General features: G+C 56.4%; 1 protein-coding gene across 1 annotated transcript in view; it reads left to right on the top strand.

Annotated features, from left to right (window-relative positions):
- DRD2 (dopamine receptor D2) overlaps positions 1–16,484 on the top strand; it is a 66,495-nt gene extending 50,011 nt beyond the window's left edge. Inside the window, exons 2-8 of the mRNA XM_047753854.1 lie at positions 1,846–2,161; positions 7,212–7,321; positions 8,626–8,762; positions 10,009–10,199; positions 11,141–11,227; positions 12,759–13,086; positions 15,215–16,484. Of these exons, the coding sequence (XP_047609810.1) occupies positions 1,877–2,161; positions 7,212–7,321; positions 8,626–8,762; positions 10,009–10,199; positions 11,141–11,227; positions 12,759–13,086; positions 15,215–15,408 (1,332 nt within the window). The 5' untranslated portion in view covers positions 1,846–1,876 and the 3' untranslated portion in view covers positions 15,409–16,484. The remainder of the gene's footprint in view (positions 1–1,845; positions 2,162–7,211; positions 7,322–8,625; positions 8,763–10,008; positions 10,200–11,140; positions 11,228–12,758; positions 13,087–15,214) is intronic.
- Positions 16,485–26,516: the final 10,032 nt, after the last annotated feature.

The raw sequence follows: 26,516 nt of genomic DNA, 5'->3' as shown, positions 1-26,516 counted from the left end.
TTTTTAGTGAGCAACATCGCCAAGCCTCTCAGAGCCCAGTGCAGAAATCTGGAGTCATCCTCATCTCCTTTTCTCCCTGCTTGCCTCCAGCCCCACTCGCACCCTGCATCTACCCAATGGCCAGATTCCATGAAATTGACTTTCATGTTAGCTGCTGACTCCCAACCCTGCTCTCCACGCTTATTCCCACGCCTTCATTCAGACAACCCCCACCTCTTACCTGAATTGTATCCATGACTTCACACCCCTGTAACATCCCCTCTGCACTGCACAGCCAGCAACCTTTCCAAAACACCAACCCAATGGTGTTCTCATTCCTCTGTACCCAGCGGCTCTGAGCTTATAAGACCTGATCTGGCCCACGAATGGTCCTCCAGTTTAATTTTCCCCAGCTTCACCATCATGCCCTACATTTTTAGCCACATAGAATTATTTGCTGTTTGGGACTGTGCTGTGTGCTCTGCTGGAATATCTCTCCCAACACGGTTGCCTGGCTACCTCCTCCTTCTACTTGATCTCCAGTGATGCCTCCTTCAGGAAGTCTTTTCCCCCCCGAGATGAGCTGCCCATTCGTCAGGGCTCTCAGTGCACAAATGCAGAACCTCATCAGCTCTTCTTGGGTTCCTACAGCCTCCCGGCTGGGGGCCTGCCACCCCACTTAGCACCACGCTTTCATTCTCTATACAGCGGTTGGACTCTTCTCGCTGAAAGGCAAATCTGCTCACGTGGCTCCTGCTTCCCTTAAGGTCAAGTCTAAACTCCATGACGGAGCCTGTTGCAGCCTCCAGTTCAAATCTTGTCAAGCCCTCCGTGCTCCAGCTATCCGGAATCTCCTGCCAGCCCTCCGACGTGGCATCCACTCTCCAGCTCTGTCGTGTCCACATCTGCTTCCCTTGGCTGGACCCTTCCCCTGGCTCCCCAGTCTTTACCTGACAAATTCCTATGCATCTTTCAGGTGTCTGTTGAACATCGCTTCCGCAGGAAAGCCTTTGAATCCCTACACTTAGGGTGTGTGTCTCTCTCCCCATTTGATTTCCGAGAGCCTAAGACTCCTAGACTTAATTGCTTGGTTAATTGGCTATTGTTTCTTTTAGAATGTGAGCTGGAGAACTGCATCTATTTTGTTCCTGCCTACGTTTCTAGCATTATACAGAACAATGTTCGATAAATATTTACAGAATCAAGAATGAATGATTACGTATTTCTATTCTCACCACTAGAAGTTGAAACTCCTGACTACTTTGTCTTAAGTGTGTAGGGCCTGGGTTGTGCTTAAGAAGTTATCTGTTGAGTAAATGGATGAATGAATGATCAGCTCTTTTCAAGTTCATTTATTTAATTATACTTAAAAAAAATTTGTGCTTTCTCATTTGTTTTACCTGAAAGAACTTATTAGCAGAAAGGTGTTGCTGGCTCCAACGTTTTAAGATTTTTTTTTTCGTCTTTTTTTGTTTGCTTTTGTTTTTTAGGGTCACACATGTGGAGGTTCCCAGGCTAGGGGTCAAGTGGGAGCTGTAGCTGCAGGCCTACACCACAGCCAGAGCAATGCCAGATCCGGGCCACATCTGTGACCTACACCACAGCTCACAGCAACGCCGGATCCTTAACCCACTGAGTGAGGCCAGGGATCGAACCCGCAACCTCATCGTTCCTAGTCAGATTCATTTCTTCTACGCCACCACAGGAACTCCAAGACAATTTTTGGGATGCAAAAGTTCAAATCCTGAGGCTGGCAAATTCTCTTTTACCAGCAGGGGTGGGTCTTAGCCCCGGAGCCCTCTGTGCCAGGCAGCATGCTTTGCAAGGTCCTCCTGCTCACTTCCTGTGTCCGTGTCTCCTGCCCAGAGCCTGGCCACCCCGTGGCCCCGCTGCCCCAATGGATCCACTGAACCTGTCCTGGTACGATGACGATCTGGAGAGCCGGAACTGGAGCCGGCCCTTCAACGGGTCCGAAGGGAAGGCCGACAGGCCCCACTACAACTACTATGCCATGCTGCTCACCCTGCTCATCTTCATCATCGTCTTCGGCAACGTGCTGGTGTGCATGGCCGTGTCCCGCGAGAAGGCGCTGCAGACCACCACCAACTACCTGATCGTCAGCCTCGCCGTGGCCGACCTCCTGGTGGCCACGCTCGTCATGCCCTGGGTGGTCTACCTGGAGGTAGGTCTGGGCCCCCGCCTGCTCGGCCGCCCTCCCCAGGAGGGTCTGGGCTCCTCAGTGGTTCCTACTGAGAGTGCGCCTTCTCCGGCAGTCTCTTTGGCACCTTGGGCTGGGTCTTATAAAATGGGTAGATCCCAGCTACCGGGTACGGGGTGCCTCCTGAGTGCCGGGCCTGGTTTGTCCGTGACCCACAGCATCCTCCCACTGCATCCTCGCGGCAGCTTATGATGGGGAGCCAGAGCGTCAGGGAGTTGGGTGACTTCTCCAGCCTCCCGCAGTGGCTGGAACTCAGGCCCCAGCATTGGTTCATGAGGTCATGTTGAAAAGGGGGGTCATAGATGAGGATCCCCAAGAAAGGGAGAGCCTCGGGCTCCCAGGCCTGACATTTTCACCCCTCTCCCCACTTCCAAACAGGGCCTGCCGCCCCAGGCTCTCCTCCCCACTGTGTGTCCTAGCCTGGGTCTGGGACCTCTGGCTGCTGTTCACCACAGGCTGCTGTGAACCCTGCTCTGCCCCCCTTTCCTCAGGGGGGACCCCATGGTGACCCATTGCTTGGCCGAGAACAGAGCCCAGCTCTGTGCCCAGAATAGTGAGTAGGCAGCCCCCGAGGGGGGGCCACAGGTGCGTCACAGACACACACTCAGCAAATACACTGAGTGATCCTGAGTCGATACCAATCTTCTCACTTTAAGGAAGAGAAAGCAGAAGCTTTGAGAACTTGCCCGTCTTCACCCAGATCACGTGGCAAAGGGAGGAACCCTGAACTGGGGATTCATGTGCAGGAGGACAGTTTGCTGAGCTGGCAGGCAGAGGAGGGAGGGTCTGGGGGACTGGGTTGGGCACAGGCTGGATCCTGTCCTTTTCGCTGCCCGGGGTCCTGGGAGTCTGGGTGCAGAGGAGGCTGACCGGGCATTCTGAGAAGAGCCAACGCCAGGGTCACTGAGATCTCTGCGCCATTACCTCCCTGCCTTGAACAAGAGGGGGTGTACCTGTGCCATGGAGGGAAGCCCCTGCCTAGGAGGAAAGGGCTGCCACCTTTCAAAGAGAACATGGAACGTTCGTAGTTTGAGTGGAGAAGAAGCCTCTGGGAGAAGACGCAGAGATGGCAGGAGGGGTGGTTTCCCTGTCTCCACGTCCCCAGAGACTCCTGGGCCACCTGTTGTCACTACCACGCTGGCCCACAGGGAGCTCTGGGCCATCACTCCCTTGGTTTCCTTTAGCCCAGCCAGGCTGGAACTTTCAAGATGACCAGAATTTTAAGAGAGAACCAACAAGAACCAAACAACAGATATAATACAACCTAAAAACATGCAGGTACTGCCAGCCAGGGGTCCAGTTCCTCCATGACCACATGTTTGTAGGGACCCCTAGACTCTGTTCATCCTGTGTGCTGTTTGATGGCCGATCCCCAGGGAATTGATTCTTGGGCCCATTCCCCTCCTGCTCCCTCACAAAGGAGGTTCCCAGGCCTCAGCCCATCTGGGGGAAATGACAGCGGCCAAGCCAACAACCTCTCTGTGACACGGAGAGGATCACGATGCTTACGTCATAGTATTGTTTGAGAATCACGTGAGCTGAGATATGAAAAGCACTTAGCATGGCAGTAGGCACAGAGCAAGCATTGTGTGAAAGTAGCCATGACAACGAAGATGAAGATGGCAGGAGATAGCCTTGCCGCTGCACATTGAAGGCCCCGTCCTGTGCCCAGGCAAAGAGAGTGCCAGGGAGAGGCATGCTCTGCCCAGGGCTCTGGGCACAGGTTCTGGGGCTTCCCAGATGCTCTAAGGGAGGGCAAAATCTGCACAAGAGGACTCCGGGAACCTGGAGGTCCTTCACGCTGATGGGTTAAACATACCCATTCATATCATTTAAAGGTGAAGCTCAGAGTTTCAGGAGAGGGTGGAGAAGAGCATCTCGGCAGGCAGTGCTCAAACTCTCCCATCAAAATGAGAGCTGGACAGTGGGCCCCGCCCTCAACATGGTCTCCGCTACTTATTGTCCCTAGATACTGTCCCAAGCGGAGTCCCACTCCATCCCAACCTCCTGTTAAAGCATCCTCTCAACTATACACTGTACCCTCTCTAAGAGACACCCTTGTTGTCCAGAATTTTCCATCCTGCTCCATTTCTAGTGATGTTAGATGCCTCTGATAGCCTGCCACGTTGGCACCCGGCTAGGTGGACCGGCTGTGCATCATTGATCCTGCTCAGCATGTGGAAAGCACATTGGTTTTGGAGTGAGAGGACTGGCTTCAATTCCTGACTCTACCATTTTCTATCTGGGGATGGTGAGAGAAGAGAGCCAGGGCCCACCTCTCTGCCTGGACCATTTCAGCCTCAGAGCGCTCTGAGCGGAGGGTTTCCGGGGTCCACTTTCCAGAGGAGCAGATGTGATTGAGAAAGTGAGCCCACTAAGCTCGCAGTTATTTACTCAGTCAACGTGTAGGAGCACATCTGCATCCTGCCCACCCTTGGGGCTGGAGTCCAAGGCACTGGAATTATCCAGGAGAGGGAGCAAGGCGCTTGTACTCCAGGCAGAGAAAAAGTGTGCAAAGCCCTGGAGTAGGGGACTCATGGGGGGGTGGGAGGTACCTGGCTTGAGGTTTTGGGGAGCGGTGTCCTCCGAGGTCTGCTGTCACATTCCATAGAAATGAGTGTGAAGGAGTTCCTGTCATGGCGCAGTGGTTAACGAATCCGACTAGGAACCATGAGGTTGTCAGTTCGATCCCTGGCCTTGCTCAGTGGGTTAAGGATCCGGCATTGCCATGAGCTGTGGTGTAGGTTGCAGACTCGGCTTGGATGTGGCGTTGCTGTGGCTGTGGTGTAGGCCAGCGGCTACAGCTCCGATTAGACCCCTAGCCTGGGAACCTCCATATGCCGCAGGAGCGGCCCAAGAAATGGCAAAAAAAAAAAAAAAAAAAAAAAGACAGAAATGAGTGTGAAGCGTTTAGAACCGTGTGTGCGAGACCCACAGTAAACGCTTCGTGTGTGCTAGTTAATGTCAGGGTTTAGCCGAGCCAGCTGGAGGCCTGTCCCGCAGGTCTCAGTCTCAGGTGAGCGAGAATGCTGATGAAGGGTGTCCAAAGGTGTGGAGGAAACAGCACTGTCGGGGGGCAGGGGGGCGACCAGCAAACCTGGGGGCTGGTCCTCCCTCTGCTACTAAATCACCAGGTGATCTTGGGCAAGTCCTTTTTCCTCCCCGACCCCAAGTTCGTCTCTCCTGCAGTTACAGTTGCTCCTGTCCCTCTGTGTGTTTCACATAAGCATCTCCTCTTTCGACAAGCTACACGGTCCCTTCCAAGGCAGCGCGGGAGACATCAGAGGATGTCCAGCCCCGAGAACTTGCTGCAAACTCCAGCCCTGCTGCATGTCAGCTGAGTGCACCCTCTGAGCTTCATCCCCCCACCCCGTGAGGGGCATAAGCCACCCTCTCTTGCACGAGCTTTACAAACAATAAGTGAGGTAAAGCACGTGCCACAGTCGATGCTCTTATCAGTGCTGGCCACCAGCATACTTTCTTGCGCCTTTGATTCAACGGCCCCCAACTGCATTCCAGAGCAGTTGCTCCTGGGACCTCAGAGGAAGACCTCCTTCTTCTGAGCTCCATTCCAGAAGGCTTTGTGGGGGGTGGGATTGAGAGCTCTCTAAAGACTGTGTCAGGATTGTCACCACTGTGCCCAGAGTCTAGGACAGAGCCGGACACAGTACGTTGCCCAATAAGTGTATGGAAGAAAGAAGGAAGGCAGGGAGGATGGAGAAGATCGCCCGGTAGCTCAGACCTAGATCCCCAGGGGCATGAAAACAGCTGGGACATTGCAGTCCCAGGAGGGCATCAAGGTGTGGCACAGAGCAGGTGGTGCCCTAAAGGTAGACTCCGTTGATGCCAGGGAAGCCCCTTCTCCCCCCCTCAACCTCTGTGCCCCCTGGACATCCAGCTCCTGCCTGCCCGCCTGGCCAGAGCTTGGAAACCCACGCTCTATGTGAGCTGCAGAGAAGACAGTGCTGCATGAGAGGCTTCTCATCTTCTAGGAAAAGCTGCTGTTTCCTCCGTGCGATGCCCATCTCTGCATTTAAATGCCAACAGTTGGTTTTATGCCTGAGAGCAGCAAAGAGGGAAGCACCGAGAATGAACGTTATAATTAGCCCCGCTGCCCCGCTGTGCCCCGCAGAGCGGGGACTGCTCTGCTCTGGTCACAGGATGGAGCTTTCCTGCTCCTCTTCTCTCCAATAGGTTGTAGCCCAAGTCGCATCTCCTCATCCTGACTCTGTCCTCAGAGATGGGGTCTGTTCCAAACCACAGCCGCAGGGCCAGCCTGCTGTGTGCGTGCATGCTCGTGTGTGTAAACGGGAGGGGTGGGTGTGTGCATGGGGAGTATGAGTGTGTTTTGGGTGGAGGGGTGGGCGAGGGAGAGGTGAAAAACACTCCTGTCAGGAGCTGGACTCCTTCTTTACACTGCACGTATATATCATTACACACCTTCCCCAGCCCGTTCAGCTCTTCCTGAAGCTCTTCCAGGCTGTCCTTTCATTCTTCAGATGTAAGAAGAAGCAGAAATGTCTTCACTGTTTCAGAGTCACTGTCTTCACCGTTGTTCTTAACAAAGTCTTCCCGGGCCCTGACTCTGTGCCACGCACCTTGCTGGGCACTGAGGGGGTGCTTCTGCCCAAACCTGGGCCAGGGCAGGGCCAGAAGCCGAGCTGAAAGTCACTGCATTTTCCTGTGGCTCAGTTTCCTCACTGGTAACATGAGAATCACAAGCTGTTCACACCAGGGTTTTACAGATGAATGTTCCAAGCTGAGGCACTCGTGTAAGTGGTCATGTTTCTTCCAGCAAACTTCTTGGTACAAAGTGGCCTTCTGTGTCTGGAAGGGGAGGGGACTAGGGCAAGAGCCTCAGTCACTCCAGGCACAACCCCCAACTGCTGGCCCTCTTCTTCCCCAGCGGGCGCCCCACAAGACCCCCTGCGAGCCTGGGGGCCGATCTGCCTCAGGAGACCGAGACACAGTGCCTAATCTCTGCTGTCCACCCATTATGTTGCTTTGTCCCCAGGTGGTGGGCGAGTGGAAATTCAGCAGGATTCACTGTGACATCTTTGTCACTCTGGACGTCATGATGTGCACAGCAAGCATCCTGAACCTGTGTGCCATCAGCATCGACAGGTGAGCCCAGGGCGGGAGAGGGGACCCAGACCATTTGACTCTTAGGCTGCCCCACCGCTCCTCAGGATCAGGCTCTGTCCATGATGCTCCGAGGCTGGCTGTGCTTGCAAGTCCACGTGTTTGTGCGTACATGTATGCATGTGTGCATATCGGGGCGGAGGGGGAGGGGTTCATGTGTGTCTGACTTGCAGAGGACAGACCGCCCCCTTGCCCCCAGAGGCTGTTTATGGGCAGGAATGCTACCAAAAACACCTAGACAGGGACTAGTATACAGAAGAAAGCATGTGGAGTTCCCACTGTGGTGCAGTGGAAATGAATCCAACAAATAGCCGTGAGTATACGGGTTTGATCCCTGTGGTGTAAGTCACAGATGAGGCTCGGATCTGGCATTGCGGTAGCTGTAGTGTAGGCCAGCAGCTATAGCTCTGATTCAACCCCTAGCCTGGGAACTTCCATATGCTGTGGGTGTGGCCCTAAAAAAGCAAAAAAAAAAAAAAAAGAAAAGAAAAAAAGAATAAAGCACATGACTGAAGCCCTAACTCTGTCACCTCTTATGTGACCAAGGTGGATTATGAAAGGTCTCAGAACCCTAGTTTCATTGTCTAGAAACCAAAAATGATGCCACTTGTGCACATGCAGCTCTAGCTTCTGGTTTTGTGTTTTACGTCCAGCACAGGGCCCATGGCCACCGGGGCCCAGGTTGTGCTTACCTTGCTTATCTGTATCCTTGGAGCCTTTTGCTAATTTGCACGCACAGGCTACGGGGACTCCCAGAGATCCTGGCCCCACTCTTCTTGCAGGATTCTTGGAAGATGCATGGAACTAATGTCTGAGAAAGGCTGGGGAGAGCCATGTGGGCCATCATAAATAATTCCCATTGACATTATTTTCTTCTGAATGAGACCTAACCTTTTCTCTGAGGGCCCTGGCTACCAATCTACCCACAAACACTTCCACCCTCCATGGGCCCAACACAGGTGCAGTGCAGTGTACAGTTTCAAAGGTGCAAGGACCTGGGCCATGGTCCCTCAAAAAGCCTGAAATCTGAGCAGGGAGTCTGGAGTAGTAGATACGGTCCAAGATTGAATGGTAGCTGGTCAGTCATTAAGCACATGATTGAGCATTACCAGTGGTCCTCCCCGTCCGAGTCGGGGACAGGAGAGAGGGCTGATGGAGAGCAGGCAGGAGGTGGACCAACTGTCCATCCCCCCAAAGCGGAGCATCTCCGTTGTGTGCATGTTGTGGAGTGAGGGGTCCCTGGGTCCACACCCCAGATTCAGGGTGCCCACCCTGTGCCCTTGCAGGTACACAGCTGTGGCCATGCCCATGCTCTACAACACACGCTACAGCTCCAAGCGCCGAGTCACCGTCATGATCGCCATCGTCTGGGTCCTATCTTTCACCATCTCCTGCCCGCTGCTTTTTGGACTCAACAACACAGGTGAGTCCTACCTCCGTCTGCCTGGGGCCCAGCTGGCCCCGGCTCCTGTGCAGGACCCTAAAGGAGCTGAATCCTGGTGTGGACACTGGTGGAGGCCCAGCTGGGGCTTGTTTGCCACTCTGGACTGAGGCCAGGCTGGGTCTTCTAGCCAAGCCTGACTGTGCTTGGTACTGTACTCGGTTGTGCTTGGTAAGGTCAGAGAGGAACAATGTCCTGGAACACAGTGGAAATGGGTGAGGCGTGGGGATAATGATCCAGGAGGATGCCTGGTTATTTTCAACCTTGCTTATTAATGTGAAGCAGACCAGACAGCCTTGCAAAATATGTGTGTACTTATGTGTGTATGCACACACGGGGGAGGCTGGGCCTCCATCACCCTTGCAATGGTGTTTGTATAATGAGGCTACAGCCCCAGGACTGGCCAAACCCAGGCCAGGCCTGAGTCATTTGAGTAGGCAGGCAGAGACAAGCAGGAGGCTAGGCCACTGTGGCCCGCCCTTTGGGAGGCAGTCAGGGGCAGCTCAGACAGGAGGCATAGAGCCCCCTGCGTGGGGGTGGAGCTTACCCTCATCAGGGAGGAGTGATGACCCAGATGTGCCTCTGGAGGTCATTACTGGATGGGACACAAGGAAGCCTTGAAAGCATGTGGTTTAAAATCTAAGTGTCCTGGGAATTCCAAGAAACAGGAATAGGGCTAAATATGCTTGGATTAATCTGGGAAGGTCCTGGGAAAGGGGTAGACATCTACTAGATCTGGAAAGGAATTTGGAAAGACATTGGAACATAGGGGAATCCAGCAAACAGGACCAAGTCATCTTATCCCTAAAATTGAAGCGTGTCAGACCTCCTCCTCCCAATACACAGGAAAGGCTACAACAATGGTTTGCTCTTTTTAAATAATTTTCTTCTGCCATTTTTTTCCGAAAACTGTGGCTCCCCTTATGTACTCATAGATGACAAAACTTACGGTGAAGTACCAAGGGTGTGTTACTGGAAACACTTGGAAGCAGCCACCACAGCTTTCTGCTCACCATTGGTTTTTTTTTTTTTTTAATAGTGATTTTTATTTTTTCCATTATAGCTGGTACAGTTGTTTTTAATACTCTGATTTATGCTGCGCATTTACTTACATCTACCATTTCCAGGCCACCTTAGGAGTCTAGTCATATTCTCTAACATTGCTCCTCGGCGGCCAGAAAGGGGCTGACAACCCTCCCCCACCCCCCGGGGGCTCTCCTCCCCGCAGACCAGAACGAGTGCATCATCGCCAACCCCGCGTTCGTGGTCTACTCCTCCATCGTCTCCTTCTACGTGCCCTTCATCGTCACCCTGCTGGTCTACATCAAGATCTACATCGTCCTCCGCAGGCGGCGCAAGCGGGTCAACACCAAGCGCAGCAGCCGGGCTTTCAGGGCCAACCTGAAGGCCCCACTCAAGGTCCCAAGATCCACGCCCCCCCCCCAACCCCGCCCTGTCCCCTCCTAACTGTCACCTGGGGGTTCTCTATGCTCAGTAGGGTCCTGAGGGTCCAGACCAGAGGAGTTCCGAAGAGCTGGGTGTGGGTAGATTTTCAAGGCTTGGACCTCAGCAGGGGGCTTGAATGTCCAGGAGCAGGAGGTGGGGAGGGGGGCAAAGATCTGGGAGGAGAGGTCTTTGCATGGAGGTCTTTGAACACAAAAGCACTCGGCGCCCTCTTGGCTCCTCTCCATCGCTTTCCTTCCTTCTCCTTTCCTCACCTGCCTCTTCTATCTCCCTTTCTGTCCCTTTGACGCCTCTATCCTGTCTCCGTTATCCCCCATGCCCTGTCCTCTTCTGTTCACACCTCTTTCTTCCTTACCTGCTCTCTCTTCCGTCCTTCCTCTGCCTTCCTCCCATCTCTATACTTGTGTCTTATGCCTTCTCCCCTCGACTCAGCCCTGCCCGAAGAAGGCGGTGTGTGGGTACAGAAGGAACAAGAGCTTTAGGCTTGGACACATCAGGTTTAAATCCTGGCTCTGTCACTTTTTTTGCTGTGTGACCTTGGGCAAGTTGCTTAACTTCTCTGAGCCTCAGTTTCCTCATCTGTTAAACATGAATCAAAATACTAATCCCGCAGGGTGGTCTTGAGGATTTGGTGTGAGAGGGATTGCATGTGCCTAGCAGGGTGCCAGAGCATTAGCATGTTCCACATAAAAGCCAGGCCTCTGTTGTCCTTTGTCCTGCCCCCAGGTTCTCATCAGAGTACCGATCTTCACCCTTGCCTTAATTGCCTCCTCAGGCCCCCACCCTCCTAATCTCGTCCCTTCTCTTAGCTCCTGTGCCCATCCTGGCCACCCCACATTTGGTTTCCCTCCCCACCCACGTCCCTGTCATGACCCATGTGCTGGATCACTCCACAGGGCAACTGCACGCACCCCGAGGACATGAAACTCTGCACCGTTATCATGAAGTCTAATGGGAGTTTCCCAGTGAACAGGCGGAGAGTGGTAAGTGCAGGTTAGGGACCAAGAGCCTGGCTTTCTCTTCCAGGGAAACCCGGGTGATTCTGAGACGTCACAGCTGGTCAGGGCATAAGCACCTCCTGGGATCCCCCCCTTTCCCTCAGCTGAGATCAGGCTCACCATGCACACTCCTAAGCAGGTGTGGAGCAAGGCACAATTCTGCTAGGCACAGAGAGCTACCCCGGCACAAAGAAATGGCTGGGGGCAAGGACTTGGCCATAATAACAATAAAAATCATAATGATGGCTATGACTATTAATTGACACCTACCATCTTCTCATTACCTCATCACATCCTCACAGTGACCCCAAGAGGTAAATCTTATTGATCTTATTGATCTTCAGTTGCCAGAAGAGGAAACAGAGGCTCAGAGGGATTAGGAAACTCACCCAGGGCTAAACAGTGAGTGAGAGGATAGCTGAGCCCAGATAGAAGTGACTCTCTGCAATCCGTGCTCGTGTTCTTTCCACTTGCCTACGCTGCCTTATAGACAGGCAGGTTCTGGGATTGGAAGCTGGGCTCTGAGGGAGGAGGGAGCAGCTGTGGGGCTCACAGTAAAGTGCAGCCTGGAAGTAGAGCCCAGAGGTGCAGAATCACAGCAGACTCCAGGCTTTGGCCAGTAACAGTAGCCCCAAGGCTGAGCAGCAGGCGTCTCATCCTCCAGGTGAGCAGAGGATGGGCCAGGAACCCACAGAGAACCGCACACCAAGGCCACATCAGGGGTCTTCAGGAATCAGGGCCCGTGCCCTTCACCTGAATATTCACTGTTCACCTGCCAGGGCGGGACTCCAAGGACCTGTTTGAGAGAGGGGCCAAAACAGGGACTGGGGGTCCGGGCGCCTGGGCATACGGTGAGGCTGCCTTTCAGAAGCTGAGACCACCATGGCCTGAACAAGGAAGCCTGAGGAAGGACCTGGGAGGCCTGTGGGCCTGAGGCCAGGGCCCTGCCGATCAGCCCAGCAGGGAAGGTGTGGGGGCCCTGGAGTTCTGCATCACCTGCTCACCTGTGCGTGCTGGCCAGGTGCCTCGGGTCAGCCTGGCAGCCCCCATTTCAGCCTGGCAGGAAGAACAGGGGTGCCCTCTAGGCAGTTAGAGCAGGAGCTCCTGGAGGCAGGCACTGAACGTCAGGAACTTACTCCCAGCAGCCAGCTTGGTGCCTGGCACCTAGCTGGCATTCAATATGGGCTGCTCAGCTAATAAAAGTGAAGTGCCTGGCATCGAAGCCCCCACAGAATGGTTGTGGGGTTACTGAGGCTGCCTGAGGGTGGCTCTGCCAAGGGGGCCGGGGTGACCCAGCAGGCTGGCACTGCTGTGGGCCCTGGGTCCTGTACCCAGACAGTCCCTGCTTCCCGGTGCTCACCCCCCCTCCCCGCTTGCCCCTGTAGCAGTGACCCTGGGGTGTTTGCAGGAGTCTCTGGAGGGGGATGGGGAAGAGCTGGGTGGGGCCGGGTGAGGCCGGGCGGCTGCTGGCCGAGAACTTGCCTGGCTCTACCTGGGGCTCTCTGCCTCTTTGCAGGAGGCTGCCCGCCGAGCCCAGGAACTGGAGATGGAGATGCTCTCCAGCACCAGTCCACCCGAGAGGACCCGGTACAGCCCCATCCCGCCCAGCCACCACCAGCTGACTCTGCCCGACCCGTCCCACCACGCCCTCCACAGCACACCTGACAGCCCTGCCAGACCAGAGAAGAATGGACACGCCAAAGATCACCCCAAGATTGCCAAGATCTTTGAGATCCAGTCCATGCCCAATGGCAAAACCCGGACCTCCCTCAAGACCATGAGCCGCAGGAAGCTCTCCCAGCAGAAGGAGAAGAAAGCCACCCAGATGCTCGCCATTGTTCTCGGTGAGTGGGCCCCGGCCGCTGGCCACTGCCCATCTCTGGCCAGCCCTGGCTGAGGAGAGGACCCATCCAGTGCTGTCATTACCTGCCATTGCTCCTTAAACCATGGGCCTGGCACTTTCCAGGCACAGGCCAAGCCCATCGACATACCCGATTAGGAAGATTGTGTAATTATGCTCATTCTACAGATGGGGACACTGAGGTTTGGAGTGCTTGTGTAACTTGACCAAGGAGGATGCATGGTTTAAACTTGATTTAAACTTGACCACTCCATCATAATGACCTCCAGAACTTCGTGACCCTGAGCCAGTCATTTCTCTCTCTCTTCTCCCCATCAGTAGAGCTGGTTATTTCTCAGGGTTGTTTGGTTGCCAAATGGTGGTGAAAGCACTTGACACACTACAAAACAGTACACACAAGTGTTGTCACGGTTTTTGTTAATCTCACTATTGTTGAGGAATCAGGAAATTCATTCACCTTGACCAAGACTCTGTGGGACCAGAGCTGTGAACAATAAAAAGGGGACCCAGAGCTAAATGAGGGCGAGTGAGGCCAGGCTTTCAAATAAAAGTCTCTTAGAAAACTAGATAAGGGCTGGCCTGGTAAGGCCGGTGGGGACTGGAGGGGCAGGTGTCCCTCTGCCTTCCTGGGAGCACCCAGAGTAGTCGTGACACCCATCTGTCCACCACCCCCTTTGACCTCTCAGTAGTCCTGTGACATAAGAAGGACAGGTGTCACTATTCAGGTTTATAGAAGCTTAGGGGACCTACCAGTGATTAAGTGTCTGGGGGTGGCAGAGTGGGGCTTGAATCAGACCTTCTGCTCCCGTCCTTAGGGGTCTCTGCTCTACAGCCCTGCTCTTCCCTAACCATGGCTGCTGGATCTCGGGCCTGGCACTCGGGGACTCCTGTGTGCCTGTGGCATTCTGTGCACGTGGCGCCTCCACATGGAGTGTCCCGACTTAGGCAGAGTGATGGGTAGGAGGTCGGACTCGTGACTGTACGTGTCCCCAGGCAGGGATTAGCAAAGGGTGTCTCTGAGGGCTGGGAAAGTTGGGGGGAGACATAGCAAGAGCCCGGCTATCCGGGGACCTTGACAGACTGGAGTTTCTGATCTCGGCTTGGCCACTTAAGAGCCGGGGGACCTTGTGTATTTCACAGAACTGAGCTGAATCTCTTCTGTCTACCTCATGGGGATGCCAGGACTAAGCGGGATGGGGGTCTGGCTCTCCCTCTGGCCCAGACTGCGCCTTTCCCACAGCATGAACGAAACAAACCCTTCCCACCCAGCTTCTGTGGAAGGTCTTCTCAAAGATGGTCAGGGGAGTACCCTCTGTGGTGCCCTGTGTTAAGAACCCAGCTGCAGTGGCTCGGGTCACTGTGGAGGCACGGATTCTATCCCCAGCCCAGAGCAGTGGGTTAAAGGATCCAGAATTGCCACAGCTGCAGCTTTGATTCAATCCCTTGCCCCAGAACTTCCATATGAAGCCAAAGGAAAAAAAAAAAAAAAATCAGAGTTTCCGTTGTGGCTCAGTGGTAACGAACCTGACTGCTATCCATGAGGATGAGGGTTTAATCCCTGGCCTGAATTAGTGGGTTAAGGATCCAGTGTTGCTGTGAGATGTGCTGTAGTGGTGTAGGTTGCAGATGCAGCTCAGATCTAGTGTTGCTGTGGCTGTGGTGTAGGCTGGCAGCTGCAGCTCTGATTTGACCCCTAGACTGGGAACTTCCATATGCCACGGATGCGGCCCTAAAAAGACAAAAAAAAAAAAAAGGTGATTGGAAAGTACAGTAGATACTTCCATTTCTACTGGCTGACCTGTGTCAGGATATTAACCATTTGGATTTGTTTTCAAGCCCATTATCTTTCCCCATGAGGTGAGTATCGTTAGAGACACTCACTGGACAGACACGGAGAATGAGACTGAGGGGGGTGCAGGGACTGCATCGCCAACGGGGGGTCAGAGGCTGGTCCAGCAAACCGGCTCTAGGCTCCCCAGGCGACGCTTTTGCAGCCCCCGTACCTGGGGGGGGCCTGCAGCTGGTGATCCAGGTGACCGCCTGCTTGGGGGGGGCCTCCCCTCGCAGCCCCTCCGCCGCCCCAGGCCAGCCTGACCCGCCCTCTCCCCCAGGCGTGTTCATCATCTGCTGGCTGCCCTTCTTCATCACCCACATCCTGAACATACACTGTGACTGCAACATCCCGCCCGTCCTGTACAGCGCCTTCACGTGGCTGGGCTACGTCAACAGCGCCGTGAACCCCATCATCTACACCACCTTCAACATCGAGTTCCGCAAGGCCTTCCTGAAGATCCTACACTGCTGACCCTGCTGCCCACCTGCTCAGCAGCCTGCGTCCCACCTCCCTGCCCCGTGGCCCCGCCCCGGGCCCGGGGAGCCTCTGACGGGGGTAGGGGGGCGCTGGGTCGACTTGGCCTTCTCTTCGCCCACAGACCCTGCAGTGTTAGCTCGGCTCCACGACCCTCACTGGCCCACACCCTGGCGCTGCCGGGGCAGAGCTGGAGAGCCAGCCATGGCGCCAGGCCTTGGGCCGGAGCCCTGGCTTGGGGGTAGCTCACAGAGCCCCTTCCACTTTCAGGCCCCCTTTCCTTGGCACCAAAGACGCAGCCCCCCTTCTCTGACCTTGCTCTGGGGCTCTGGGGTTGTGGGGACAGTGTCAGGGCCCAGAGGCCAGTGTCACCGGCCTGTGCTGGAGCAGGTGTAGGGAGGGTTGGACAGTTCACGCCCCCCAAGGCCCACCCAGGAAAGCCAGAGCTCTTGCCAAGGCACCGAGCCACTTCCGGCCTGGGAGACCCATGTAAATACCAGGTCCGGGTGGACCCCAGGGAAGCCCAAGCCCCAAAATCTTTACCATGCATCCCCCAACCCCCCGCACCTGAGCCTGACAGGAGTTGTACTTCCATCCACAGCAGGGGGCCCGGACCCCACCCCATACCCCTGAGCAGAGAGGCCCCGACCCCAAGAGTCCAGGAGGGTCTGTGGGGAGAGGAGCCCCACCCCAGGCCCCCTCTGCTGCCCCTGGTGGACAGGGCATCCTTCTCGTAGCAACTGCTGGGCCAACCGAGAGGAAGGCAGGCTCCTGACACGCTGGGGCCCGGGTTGGGGGGCCCGAGGTCCTGAGAGGGGCTGCCCCTGCCACCCTCCGCCACAAGCCACTAGCCTTGCCTCTTCCTTTTGCCTCTTCGCTCTCCTGTCCCCTTTCCCTTCCACCGCCTCCGCCTTAGAGGAGCCCGTGGCTGAGTGGCCGCTGAATACTGTTGGGTCTGGCCTGGCCCTGCCTGCGGGAGGAGGGGGAGCTGCACTCAGGGGGAGCCCCCCCCGCCCCGAACTCTGTAACATCACTACACATGCTCCAACCTAATAAAACTTTGACAAGAGTCACGTCCAAGGCCCCCCAGGCAGAGGGTGTGGCGTCACCTCCATCCTCTGCGTGGGTTGTGGCCAGAGTTCCGTGTCTGTGCTGGGGACCTGAGCCTCCGGCGAAGGCGGCCCTGACCCCCATCAGAGGGGCCAGGATTTGGGGACAGGAGGAGACGAGATGCTCCACCAGGGCCTGTGTGTTTCTCCCTTCATCCCATCGGCGTCTCCTCTCGATGGACCAGAGCGCTCTCAGCACTGCTGTTGGGTGGCCGTGACCTTCAGCCGCCAGCCACGATGGCAGGGGAGAGTGTGCATAGCCACGGTGTACCCAGGGCTCCCCGAATGGCCAGAGCAGCAGGGATCTCGCAGAGGGAAGCCAGGCTGTCCCCAGTTCCCTCTTCCTCCTCTCCAGGTCCCGGTGCCTCTGCGGGCCCTGTCCTCAGCCCTGCTCCCCACCAGTGCCGAGAGGTCTCCATGGAAAAGGTGGCCTTCAAGGTGTGGCTGTGCCTGTGTCTGTGCCCCCTGTGCCTTGGCCTGTCTGGCATCAGGACCCCCTTCCTCCAGGGCAGGCGGGAGGCCCTGGGTGATGTGGCTGGGCCTCTGGAGCCGTCGCAGCTCCAAGCCTTCCCAGGCCATGACTTGGCACTGACCCAACAACAGAAATCTGGCTTTCTGAAAGTGAAATAGAAATCAACCTGGTGAAGGCGGAATATTCTTACCGCCTTGAGAATAACAGCAGTGATAACAAACAAGGTGCTGGCACCCACGGGCTCAGGCTCTGGGGAACTGGCAGGGCATAATTTGCATGCTAAATACAATATTTTTAGCACCAAACTTTGGAGCACTTAACATGCCCTGAACACTTAATTATGGACTTTGATCTTCTCCCTGAACCTGAAGGTAGCGCTAAGTCCCGGAAGCGGCTCCTGTCCCCAGAACACCCGACTCCACCAGGTGAGCAAACAGCGTCCTCATCTAGCTCAGGGTAGGGGCAGGGATCCGTCCCCCAGTGACCCTCTCCAGGGGAAGCCATCGAACCCCCCAGGGAGGCCGGAACCCCCAAGGACCTCTCAGCTCAGATACCCACCCCATAGTCTCACACACACACACACACACACACACACACACACTCACTCACTCACTCACTCACTCACATGGCTCAGTCTGTGAATGATCTTGAACTGGATGGGCACTTAAGAGCTCACGTTGTTGTTAGAAATCTTAGGAGGTCAAACAGGTTTAGTAGCTGTGGGAATTGGATAAAAGGAAGGAAGGGAAGGAGGGAGGGAGGAAGGAAGCATGGAAGAGAGGGAGGGAGGGAGGGGGGCAGGCAGCTGGGGGAGCCGATTGGGAGGAGCGAGCGCTGACAGGGGAGAGGGGAAGAGGGCAGGCAGGGGCGGGAGGCGGGTGGGGAAAGTTGCCCACAGCTGTCATGAAGCCTCGTCTTTCTGCCAGACAGCAGAGTGACAGCTGGAGTGGGCAGGGGAGGGTTGGGCTCCCCCCTCTCCCCCCTCAGTGCTTCAGGTAAAGGATGCTGTGGGACCCGGGAACATGAGGCGGAAGGCTCTGGCTCCCTCCCAAGGGGCCCTGAGAGTGGCCCGTTTGCCCTGACAACAAGGCCTAAAGGAGCTGGAGGCTGGGCGGGCCCTCTGATTTTCTCTCTCCTCTGCCTCTGCCTTTCTCTCTGTGCCTCTGCCTTGGAGCCTGTATTGTAGGATACCTTTTAATCAAAGGATCACTGATCTGCCCTTATAGAAGGTGGAGCCTGTGCCCCCCCCAACCCCTGCCCCGGAGCACAGCCAAGAAGCACCCTTTAAGGAGTTAGCCTTCCGGGTCCAGCACAGAGGGTGCTCTGCATGCATCCTCTCAGATGTCCGCTTGTGGCTGCGAGTCTTATGAGCTTCAGGCCCTTATTCTTCCCCCAGTGGGTTCTGGGGAGGTCCTGGCTGGCCGCGGGCTGGGGAGGTGTCCTGGAATGGCAGAGGCAGCAGTGCGGGGGATGCTGCATCACTTCTCCTGTCCACCTGCCAGCACTGCCTTACTCCGGGAATATTTAGGGAGCAACGGGTGGGCTGCAGACCCTGAGCGAGGTGCTGGGAGTGAACAGTGAAAAAGGCGGACCACGTCCCTGCCTTTGCAGAGTTCACAATCCCGTGGATGTGAACCCAGCAACCACACCATAGCTGTCAAAGTTCCTGTTGTGGCTCAGTGGCAACGAACCTGAGTAGTCTCCATGAGGATGCGGCTTTGGTTCCTGGCCTTGCTCAGTGCGTTAAGGATCAGGCGTTACTGTGAGTGTGGTGTAGGTTGCAGATGCGGCTCGGATCTGGCGTGGCTCGGATTTGGCATGGTTGTGGCTGTGGCTGTAAAGTAGGCCGGCAGCTGTTGTTCTGATTCAGCCCCTAGGCTGGGAACTTCCATATGCTGAGATGCAGCCTTAAAAAGAAAAAAAAAAAATGTAAAGAGAGAAGAAAAAGCATGTGGGACCAGGCTTTTAGGAGGCCGCCGTTGGGGTGATGGTGAATAGCTCGATGGCCATTTGGGCTCCAGAACAAGGAATGTGTTCCAGGCGGGGTGGGGTGCAGATTAGGAGAGCAGTGTTTAGTCCAGTTTTAGTAGAGGGAGGTCAGAATCTGGGCCATCCGTGTGCCTGAAGGTTCTCTCCTGCCAACCAAGTGGCCCTGGCTCTGGTTCTGGGGGGTCCAGAGAAGCAGGGAACTGGTGGGGAGAGGCCCCACCATCTTTGCAGAGAGAGACCTCCACTGGCTTTGTGGGGTTGGTGGGTCAGGGAGAAGGGGCCACCTGGTAGGAACAGCTCCCCACTCCCTCTCTAGTCCCAGCTCTGCTGCTTGGCAAATGAAGCAGGGTGAGAGCCGCTGGGCAGGACCCCCAGCCTGAAGGGCATCTAGAATGGCCTTTTACATGGTGGAGCCATGCAGCTCTATGTCTGTAGGAAATGCTGCGTGTCTTGCCCTTGCAGGTACGTTCCTCCATCTTCATCCTGAGACCTGGGGGTGGGCGTGAGGCCGGAGAGAGGGAGGCAGCCTCCCCAGAGCTTCAGGGGCAGTGGGAGTCAGGTGCTTCGGATGAAGCCAGGCAGGCAGAGGGAGGGGGATGGAGGAAGGGGGATGTTGCAGGAAAAAAGCTACAGCGCGTACACCTTCTGGGGTTTCCCATCCAGCTACAAACACTGTCCTGCTGGCCCCAGGAGAGTGGTCCGCAGGGGCCAGGCTCTGTACCGCATCCATGGCAGGGAAAGGACGGAGTGATCCAGGGCAGGGAAAGGATGAAGTGGGCAAGAGCGGGAGGAACCTGCCTGGAGGAGGCATGTTTTGTGGTCTAGTTCTCCGCACAGCAGGTGCTGCTCTGAGCTCCAGGGTCCAAAAGCCAGCAGCAGGGACCTGCCCTGGCAATTCTCAGCCTCAAGTCCAAACTCTCTTCTCCCAACCACACCCCTGCCCTCCAGGCTGTTGCTGTCATCATCCATGTGTCCTCTCTGTGTAGGCTGTGCCCTCCTGCTGCCTCCACCCATCTGAACATCAGCCCGGGATCCTACCCTCTGCTGGTGGATGCACACACAGCTGCCCGACTTTGCTAGCATTGAAACCCTGTCTGGCTCTTGGGACCTCACAGCTGCCCCTGTCTTTCGGCTGACCTGACACTACTTTAGGTGTGTCCCAAGAGGCCTCAGGGACACAAGCCATTACCAGGCAGTGAAGGAGAACTGCCCCTTCCTCCCCTGGATGTGCTGGCAAAGAAAAACCACTGGCCATTCCCAAAGGCATCCTCGCCCAAAGGCTCCAGAAGCCTGGGTTGTCGTGCCCCCTTCCAACAGAGAAAAATTCCTCTGACTTGGGAGAAACTGTAAGAAAATCATGTGTTGTTGAGTGCTTTTAACTGCCTTGCTCAGTGACCACAGGACCTTTAATTCAATTATGACCACAAGCCAGTGAGATAAGCATGATCGCTGTTAGGCGATGCAGCCGAGTCGTAGGAAGTTTCAGAAACCTAAGGCCACAAAGCAAGTGGGTGGTCCAGCTTCCAAGCCTGTGGTCTTTCCACTATGCAGCCTTCCAGGGCTCCCCTCCACACCTCAGCCCAGCCTGGCAACTGCTCCTGTCCCTGACGCTGCTGCCTGTATCCCATCCAGCAGGTACGGAGGAGAGCAGAGGGAGGACTGGGTAGGAGGCGGGCATCAGCAAATGCAGTTTTGCGCAGACACCGAGCCCAGAGTCTCCCCGCAGGGGGCGTTGGCACAGAGTGACCATCTCCACCTGGGCAATCAGAGGAGGCGGGGACAGGCAAGTTGGACTCTGAAGGCTAGGAAGGACCTCAACAGGCTGTGGCGGGTGGGGGAACTGGGGGTGCCAGCAGGAAGGGGGGTGGTGTGGAAAGGGGGCTGTGAGCCCAGTAGCAGGACTGGCTGTAGGGCCAGGAACACAGGTCTGGGGTGCTGCACCCACACACTGGAGGTCTGGACAAGTCAGGAGCCGTGTTCCATGGGTGGGGGCAGGGCAGGGGCAGGGCAGGAATGGTCTAGAAAGGAGGACCAGAGATGCCCTCATGCTTTAAGGGCACCCTGTGGCCCCCATGGTGCTCTGCTTGCTGGCGGCCCTCTCTCCACTCCCTGCCTCTCACAGGCATCCTTTTCTGGAGCTCCATCCCCCAGGTCAGCTTTGGAGGGACAGCCTCTGGGTCTCCTTCGTGCTCCTAGGACACCTTTGCAGCCCAAGGTATTTTCCACTGGTCAGTGAGGGAAACCAGGGTGGTGACTGCTATTTGAGATGACATGGGTGCCAGGACCAGGGTACAGACACTGCTGGCTCCCAGAGTCTGCCTGCTTTCTGAGATGTCACAGAAGCCTCTTTGGTCTTCTGCGCTGCACTTAGAACTCATATGGATACAACTGGCCAAGGCTCCCTGTGCCTCCTGGTTCCTTGGCCTCACAGCCAAGGGAAGCCCCCGTGAGGGACGGCTCCTTTGGCACGAGGCCTCCTGGGGCCCGACAACCAGGGCCATCTGCATCTCTGGGGACAGCCAATCGGTGGCGCCACCTCTGGGGCCCAGAAGTGTCCCTGGGGAGGAACGGGCTGGATCAAGGGATGATAAGGTTGGAGGGGAGGCTCTCGTCTGGATGAAGGGCAGCGAGTGGGTGCACAGAATAACGGTGAGAAAGGACAGGACCAGACTATGGAGGAGAAGCAAAGTAAAGGAAGTCCCAGTGCCAGCCGGTGACACATGTGACCTCATCTCATGCCCTCAACCACGCACATTACAGATAGGAAGGCTGGGTTCAGAGGCGAGATCAAGACCCCACCCAGCTCCGCCAGACTCCGAGGCGCCCCCCAGGCAGGACCCTCCTCTCCACCACCGCTCTCATCACCTACAGGCAGCTGAGGGGTCTTTGGAATGCGAGGTCCCTTCTGATGGCGTCCCACCCCCACCCCCACCCTGTCCTCCCTCTGCTCAGAGACTGACGGCGGCTCCCAGGCTCTGGAATCAGGAAGGGCTTCAGGGTCTCCCGGTGAAGCGCCCTCTCTCCCTTCCCTCCGGCTCTCCCGCTGTGCTCTCTGCACCCCCCAGCACCTCGCTTACTCTTTCAGCTTGGGCGCCCCGGCCCCTTCCACCAAATCCAGGCCTTGCCCCTCGTCTGCTCTGTCCTTGTCCTCCTCCGACATGGCCGCTTCCAGAGCCCTTCCCCATCAGCCCGGCTCAGCAGGGTGACTGGACGGGGCAGGGGAGGAGGGGACTGCGCTGTCTGCCCTCCAGCCTCCGTGGCTGTTTAAATCAGGTCTCTTGCTGCCCCAGCTGCCTTTTCCAGGGCTCAGCGGCACGTGGACTTAGTGTCAGACATGGAAGGCTTCCATCCTTCTGGAAGGTTCTGTGGGTCTAAGAAGGATTTCTGGATCAGGCGTGGGGTCCCCTCAGCTAAGTGAGGGAGGGCAAGGTCCAGGCTTGAGGAGGAGAAGACGGGGTTCAGTCTGGGACACTGAGTTTAGGGACCTATAGGACCTCCATGTGGAAATGTCCAGCAGGAAATTAGGGGCTCCTATCCTCCTCCGCTTCTACTTTCCCCTAAAAAACTGTTTGATATTCACCTAGAGACCCTCTCCTTGGGATCTTCAAGGGCCCTATTACAATCCAATCCTAAACATCCCTAGGAAACCTCCGGAAGGCAGCTATGTTGAAAGGGGACTCGGGGTGGAGGCTGTGTGTCTGTGGGGTCTGTGTCTGGCTGGGGGTGGCTTGGGAAGGGAGAAGAAGATGCTTGTAGGCAATGAAAGCATTGTGGTGGCTGGAGCTGGCCTGGAACTCTGAGCTCCAGTTACCTCTTAAAAGAAGGGAGCAGAGAATGCAGGGCCTGAGGCTCTCCATTTAGACCCTGGGAACTTCAGAGTTGAAATGAATCCTAGGGACCATCCTGTCTGTATCTCCATGGGATCCCTGCCATTTCCAAGAAAGTAGGAGCCAAAGACATCATTTACCTTTTCGAACCCGTTTCTTCCGAGACTTTCTGCAGACTCTTTCCAGGAGGGTAAGCCAGACACTGTTGCCTTTGGAGTTCACTGCTGACCATTCCCACGGATGGGTCTGAGCTCACTTGCTTTGAACATGGAGCCCCACACCCTTCTCTGACTCGCGCAGAATCCTAGGCTCGGGTCTAGAATCTCGGGTTCAGGAAGTGAGGAAAAGCAAACAGCTCCGGGCCCCTGCCTTCCCTCTCCCTGCTCCAGCATGTTCTAGGAAAGACAGAACTCCCAGAGGGCACTTTTAACTACAAGTTTTACCCAAGGCTTAGTCTCAGGGAGAACAAGGAGAATGTGTCGGCGACCAGCAGGGAGCAGGAAGATAGAACATTCTGCTGCGTGCACCGTGCCTTGGTCCTCAGCAGTCCCAACTCATCCAACCAGGACAGGGAAAGACCGCCATCAGCGGCTGCTGGACTGTGACCATCTTCCTGGTGATGCTAAGGACGCAGAGAGAAACCAGGGGTCGCCCCCTGGTGGTTGTCCTTGGCTTTGGCTGCTCTCTGGCTGATGCCAGGATCCCTGCCCAGGAGAGGAGATTCTGGTTTAACTGGTCAAGGGTGGAGCCAGGTATTTAAAGAACACTCCCATTCCTCCCCACGCTGCCACACACCACCCAGGAGATCCTAACGTGCAGGCTTGATTTTTATAGCCTCTGTTCTAGGGCAAAACCCAGTTCAAAGCTGCTCCCTGGCCTCTCTGTGGTGGCTGTGGGCTGTGGCTTGGAGGGTGAAGTATCCAGGGCCCATGAAGCTGGCACCATAGCTCAGAGGCCATGGGATGAGAGGTGCAATTCCACCAGCTCTTCTAGAAAGGCCTCCTGCACTCAGCATGTACGTGGGGCAGCAGGTGACTTCCTCTCTGCTTCACTCACCCCAGGCTGACGTGAGGTTGGTTCCTGGTGGCCCATGAGGGACACACTCAGAGGTGGGCCTGCTGGCTGCCTGGGGCTGCAGCTGGCCAGTGGTTGGGGCAGCAGATTTCTTTCTATGACAATTAGGAAACATCTGCAAGTCGGAGGGGCTGCTCCAGCCGTGTGACGAAGGAGAAGCAGGATTGGCCCCCTAGGGTGACCCCCTGCCGCCCGCAAGAGTGGGCCAGCCCGGCAGAGTCAGAGAGGAAACAGAAGCCTCTGGCTGCCAAGCCAAAGCCGGGTCACACAAGACTAGAGTGAGCAGCCCCAGCCCTGCCCCACAACCGGGAGGCCAGACCAGCGATAGCCACCAGGACAGAGCTCCCAAGCTGCTGCTGAGGAGGAAGCTCTTGCCTGGAGAGCTCCAGACCATCCCAGATAACCCACCCCCACCTCTGCAGGCCAGCACCACCCCTCCACCTCCCCCCTCTGCCCCCCCTCCCCGTGGGAACTCACCACTATGGTATACATACCTCATCACACACACACACACCTTGAGCTAACACTACCGGCCTCATATCCAACCTGGGCCCATGGGTCAGCTCATCTCTAAGGGGGAGACTCCCATCCACAGCTTTATTGACGTTGGATTTGAAACCTGGCCATAAAACCTGGACAAGCACAGCGAAGGATGAGACTGTGATGTCTGCTCCACGAAGCAGAGAGAGAGCCAAAGAGGCAATAGGCTGGCCAGCAGTTCCTTCCCCATCTTAGATACCCTAACATGTCCTATGTCCCCCCTCCCAAAACCCATCCGCACAGGTGCACCAGGCGACAGGCAAGCCAGATCCCAGCCTTCGCTCAGTTGGCCCTTAGCAGGTCAGACCTTTTCCATAAAACGAGGGGGCAGGACTAGGCGATCTCTAAGATGCTCACACCTGCAAACGCGTGTGCATTTACTTAGACCTGGAAGGAGTGGATAACCACAGGGGCCATCCGTGCCTGTGATGTCACAGCCTGGGAACATTTTAAGAGTGAGGACACTGCTGCCCTGAAAGGACCTGGGCTCACGAGAGACTCAGAAGCAGCAGAGCCGGGCCCGGAGGCCTTCTAGCCGTGAGGGTTTTCTACTCTGCTCCCCCAGGGTGAACCCTAACCCAGTCTTCGGCTGCCCCACCCCCCTGTCAACCCCCACACTGGGGCACCAGGCAGGGTTCCCCCTACAGAGCCTTGGGGAGTGGCCTGGAGCTTCAGTCCCTACTCCAGGCCTGCAGGCATCCCAGCCCCACCTACCTCCCCCTCCTAGTGCAGCTCAGGCCAATGAGAACCTGGAAAGCAGGGTCTCTTCTTGGGGTCCTGGTCCCAACAGCATCTCATCAGATCCACCATCTGCTGGGCCTCACCAGGCCAGTCATCAGAGACAGGCTGCAGGGAGGGTCGCATGCCTGCGGCCACCCGGATAATGATGGTCATCGGGCTGAAGCCTGTGGGAGGAAGCCGGGGCTGGGCGGGTGCAGGGGCTGGGGGGCTGGGCCGGGCAGGGCGGGGCCCACAGCGGAGGCTCTGTAAATGCCTGGAGAGGTAACAGCTAGATTGCAGGCCAACTCCAGGTTCAGACCGAGCAGCTGGGTCTCTGCCCCAGCGCCAGCCCCTTCCAGGCCAGGACCGGCCAGGGCCCCTCACGGCCAGCCTTTGCTGTCCGAAGGCAGCAGGACAGAGCAGCAGGCCGAGTTACAGGTTTTGACGTTGAACTTCGCTGGTTATCCAAGTTCCCCAACAGTCTCCCTGGCCCCTGGGTGGCAGGGCTGGGGGTGGAAGAGGCAGGAAAGAACACTTGGAAGCAAAGGAAAGGCAGAGCGTCTGGTCTGGGCCGAGAGCTGCCTTTACTGTCACTGTCTTGTGACCTCCAGGAAGTGCAGGTGGGGGCGGGAAGGAGGGTGGCACAGGAGCCCTTCAAGAGCTCTGCGGCTCCCAGCACACACCTGCCGCCTGCTCCACCCCCACAACCCCTTCCAGGACCACGGTCACCTGCTCCCTGAAAATGGGCTCTTCGGAGTGAGAGGCTCCCCGATGACAATCCCGAAGCTGCAGACAGCGGAATGTGTCTCCTGAGTGACTTTCTCAGATATCCACTGTCACCCCAGCTGGGGGGCCCCCTGGAACACACGGTCCCAGGCAAAGGCCTCTCCGGCCAGAGTCCTCCAGCCGCCCTCCCCCGGCCCCACGGGGACAGGGTGGGGCCAGACCCCATCCCTGTCCTGCCCTACCCTCTGGGCCAGTGAAGTCCAGGCAGGGGGTTAACCACAAGCTACCTCCTGGGTACGCGGCCTGGAGCCCAGCCTCCATTTCACCTGTACACATCGTAGGTGGGCCCTGGGTGCCTGTTACTCTCCAGGAACATCTCGCAGGGGAAGAAGCTGAGGGTGCCCTGCAGAACTGACCTCTTGATGTACTGCATCCGAGTTGACTGTTCCATCCACTTGGACAGGCTGAAGTCTGAAACATGGGAGGAAGCCCGAGGTGGGGATGGGGGGCGATGCGGTCTGGCCTCCAGAAAACCGAATTTCTCACCCCTCCCATCACCTTCATTTCCAGGGCAGTGTAGCCATTAAGAGCTACCATGCACCATAGTACATAGTGCCATGGACCTTAGGATGCCCTTGGACAAGTTCT

Source organism: Phacochoerus africanus, chromosome 11 (genome assembly GCF_016906955.1).
Source record: "Phacochoerus africanus isolate WHEZ1 chromosome 11, ROS_Pafr_v1, whole genome shotgun sequence".
Classification (NCBI taxonomy): domain Eukaryota; kingdom Metazoa; phylum Chordata; class Mammalia; order Artiodactyla; family Suidae; genus Phacochoerus; species Phacochoerus africanus.
Note: the sequence above shows the minus strand (reverse complement) of the source record. Positions and strands in the feature narration are given on the sequence as shown.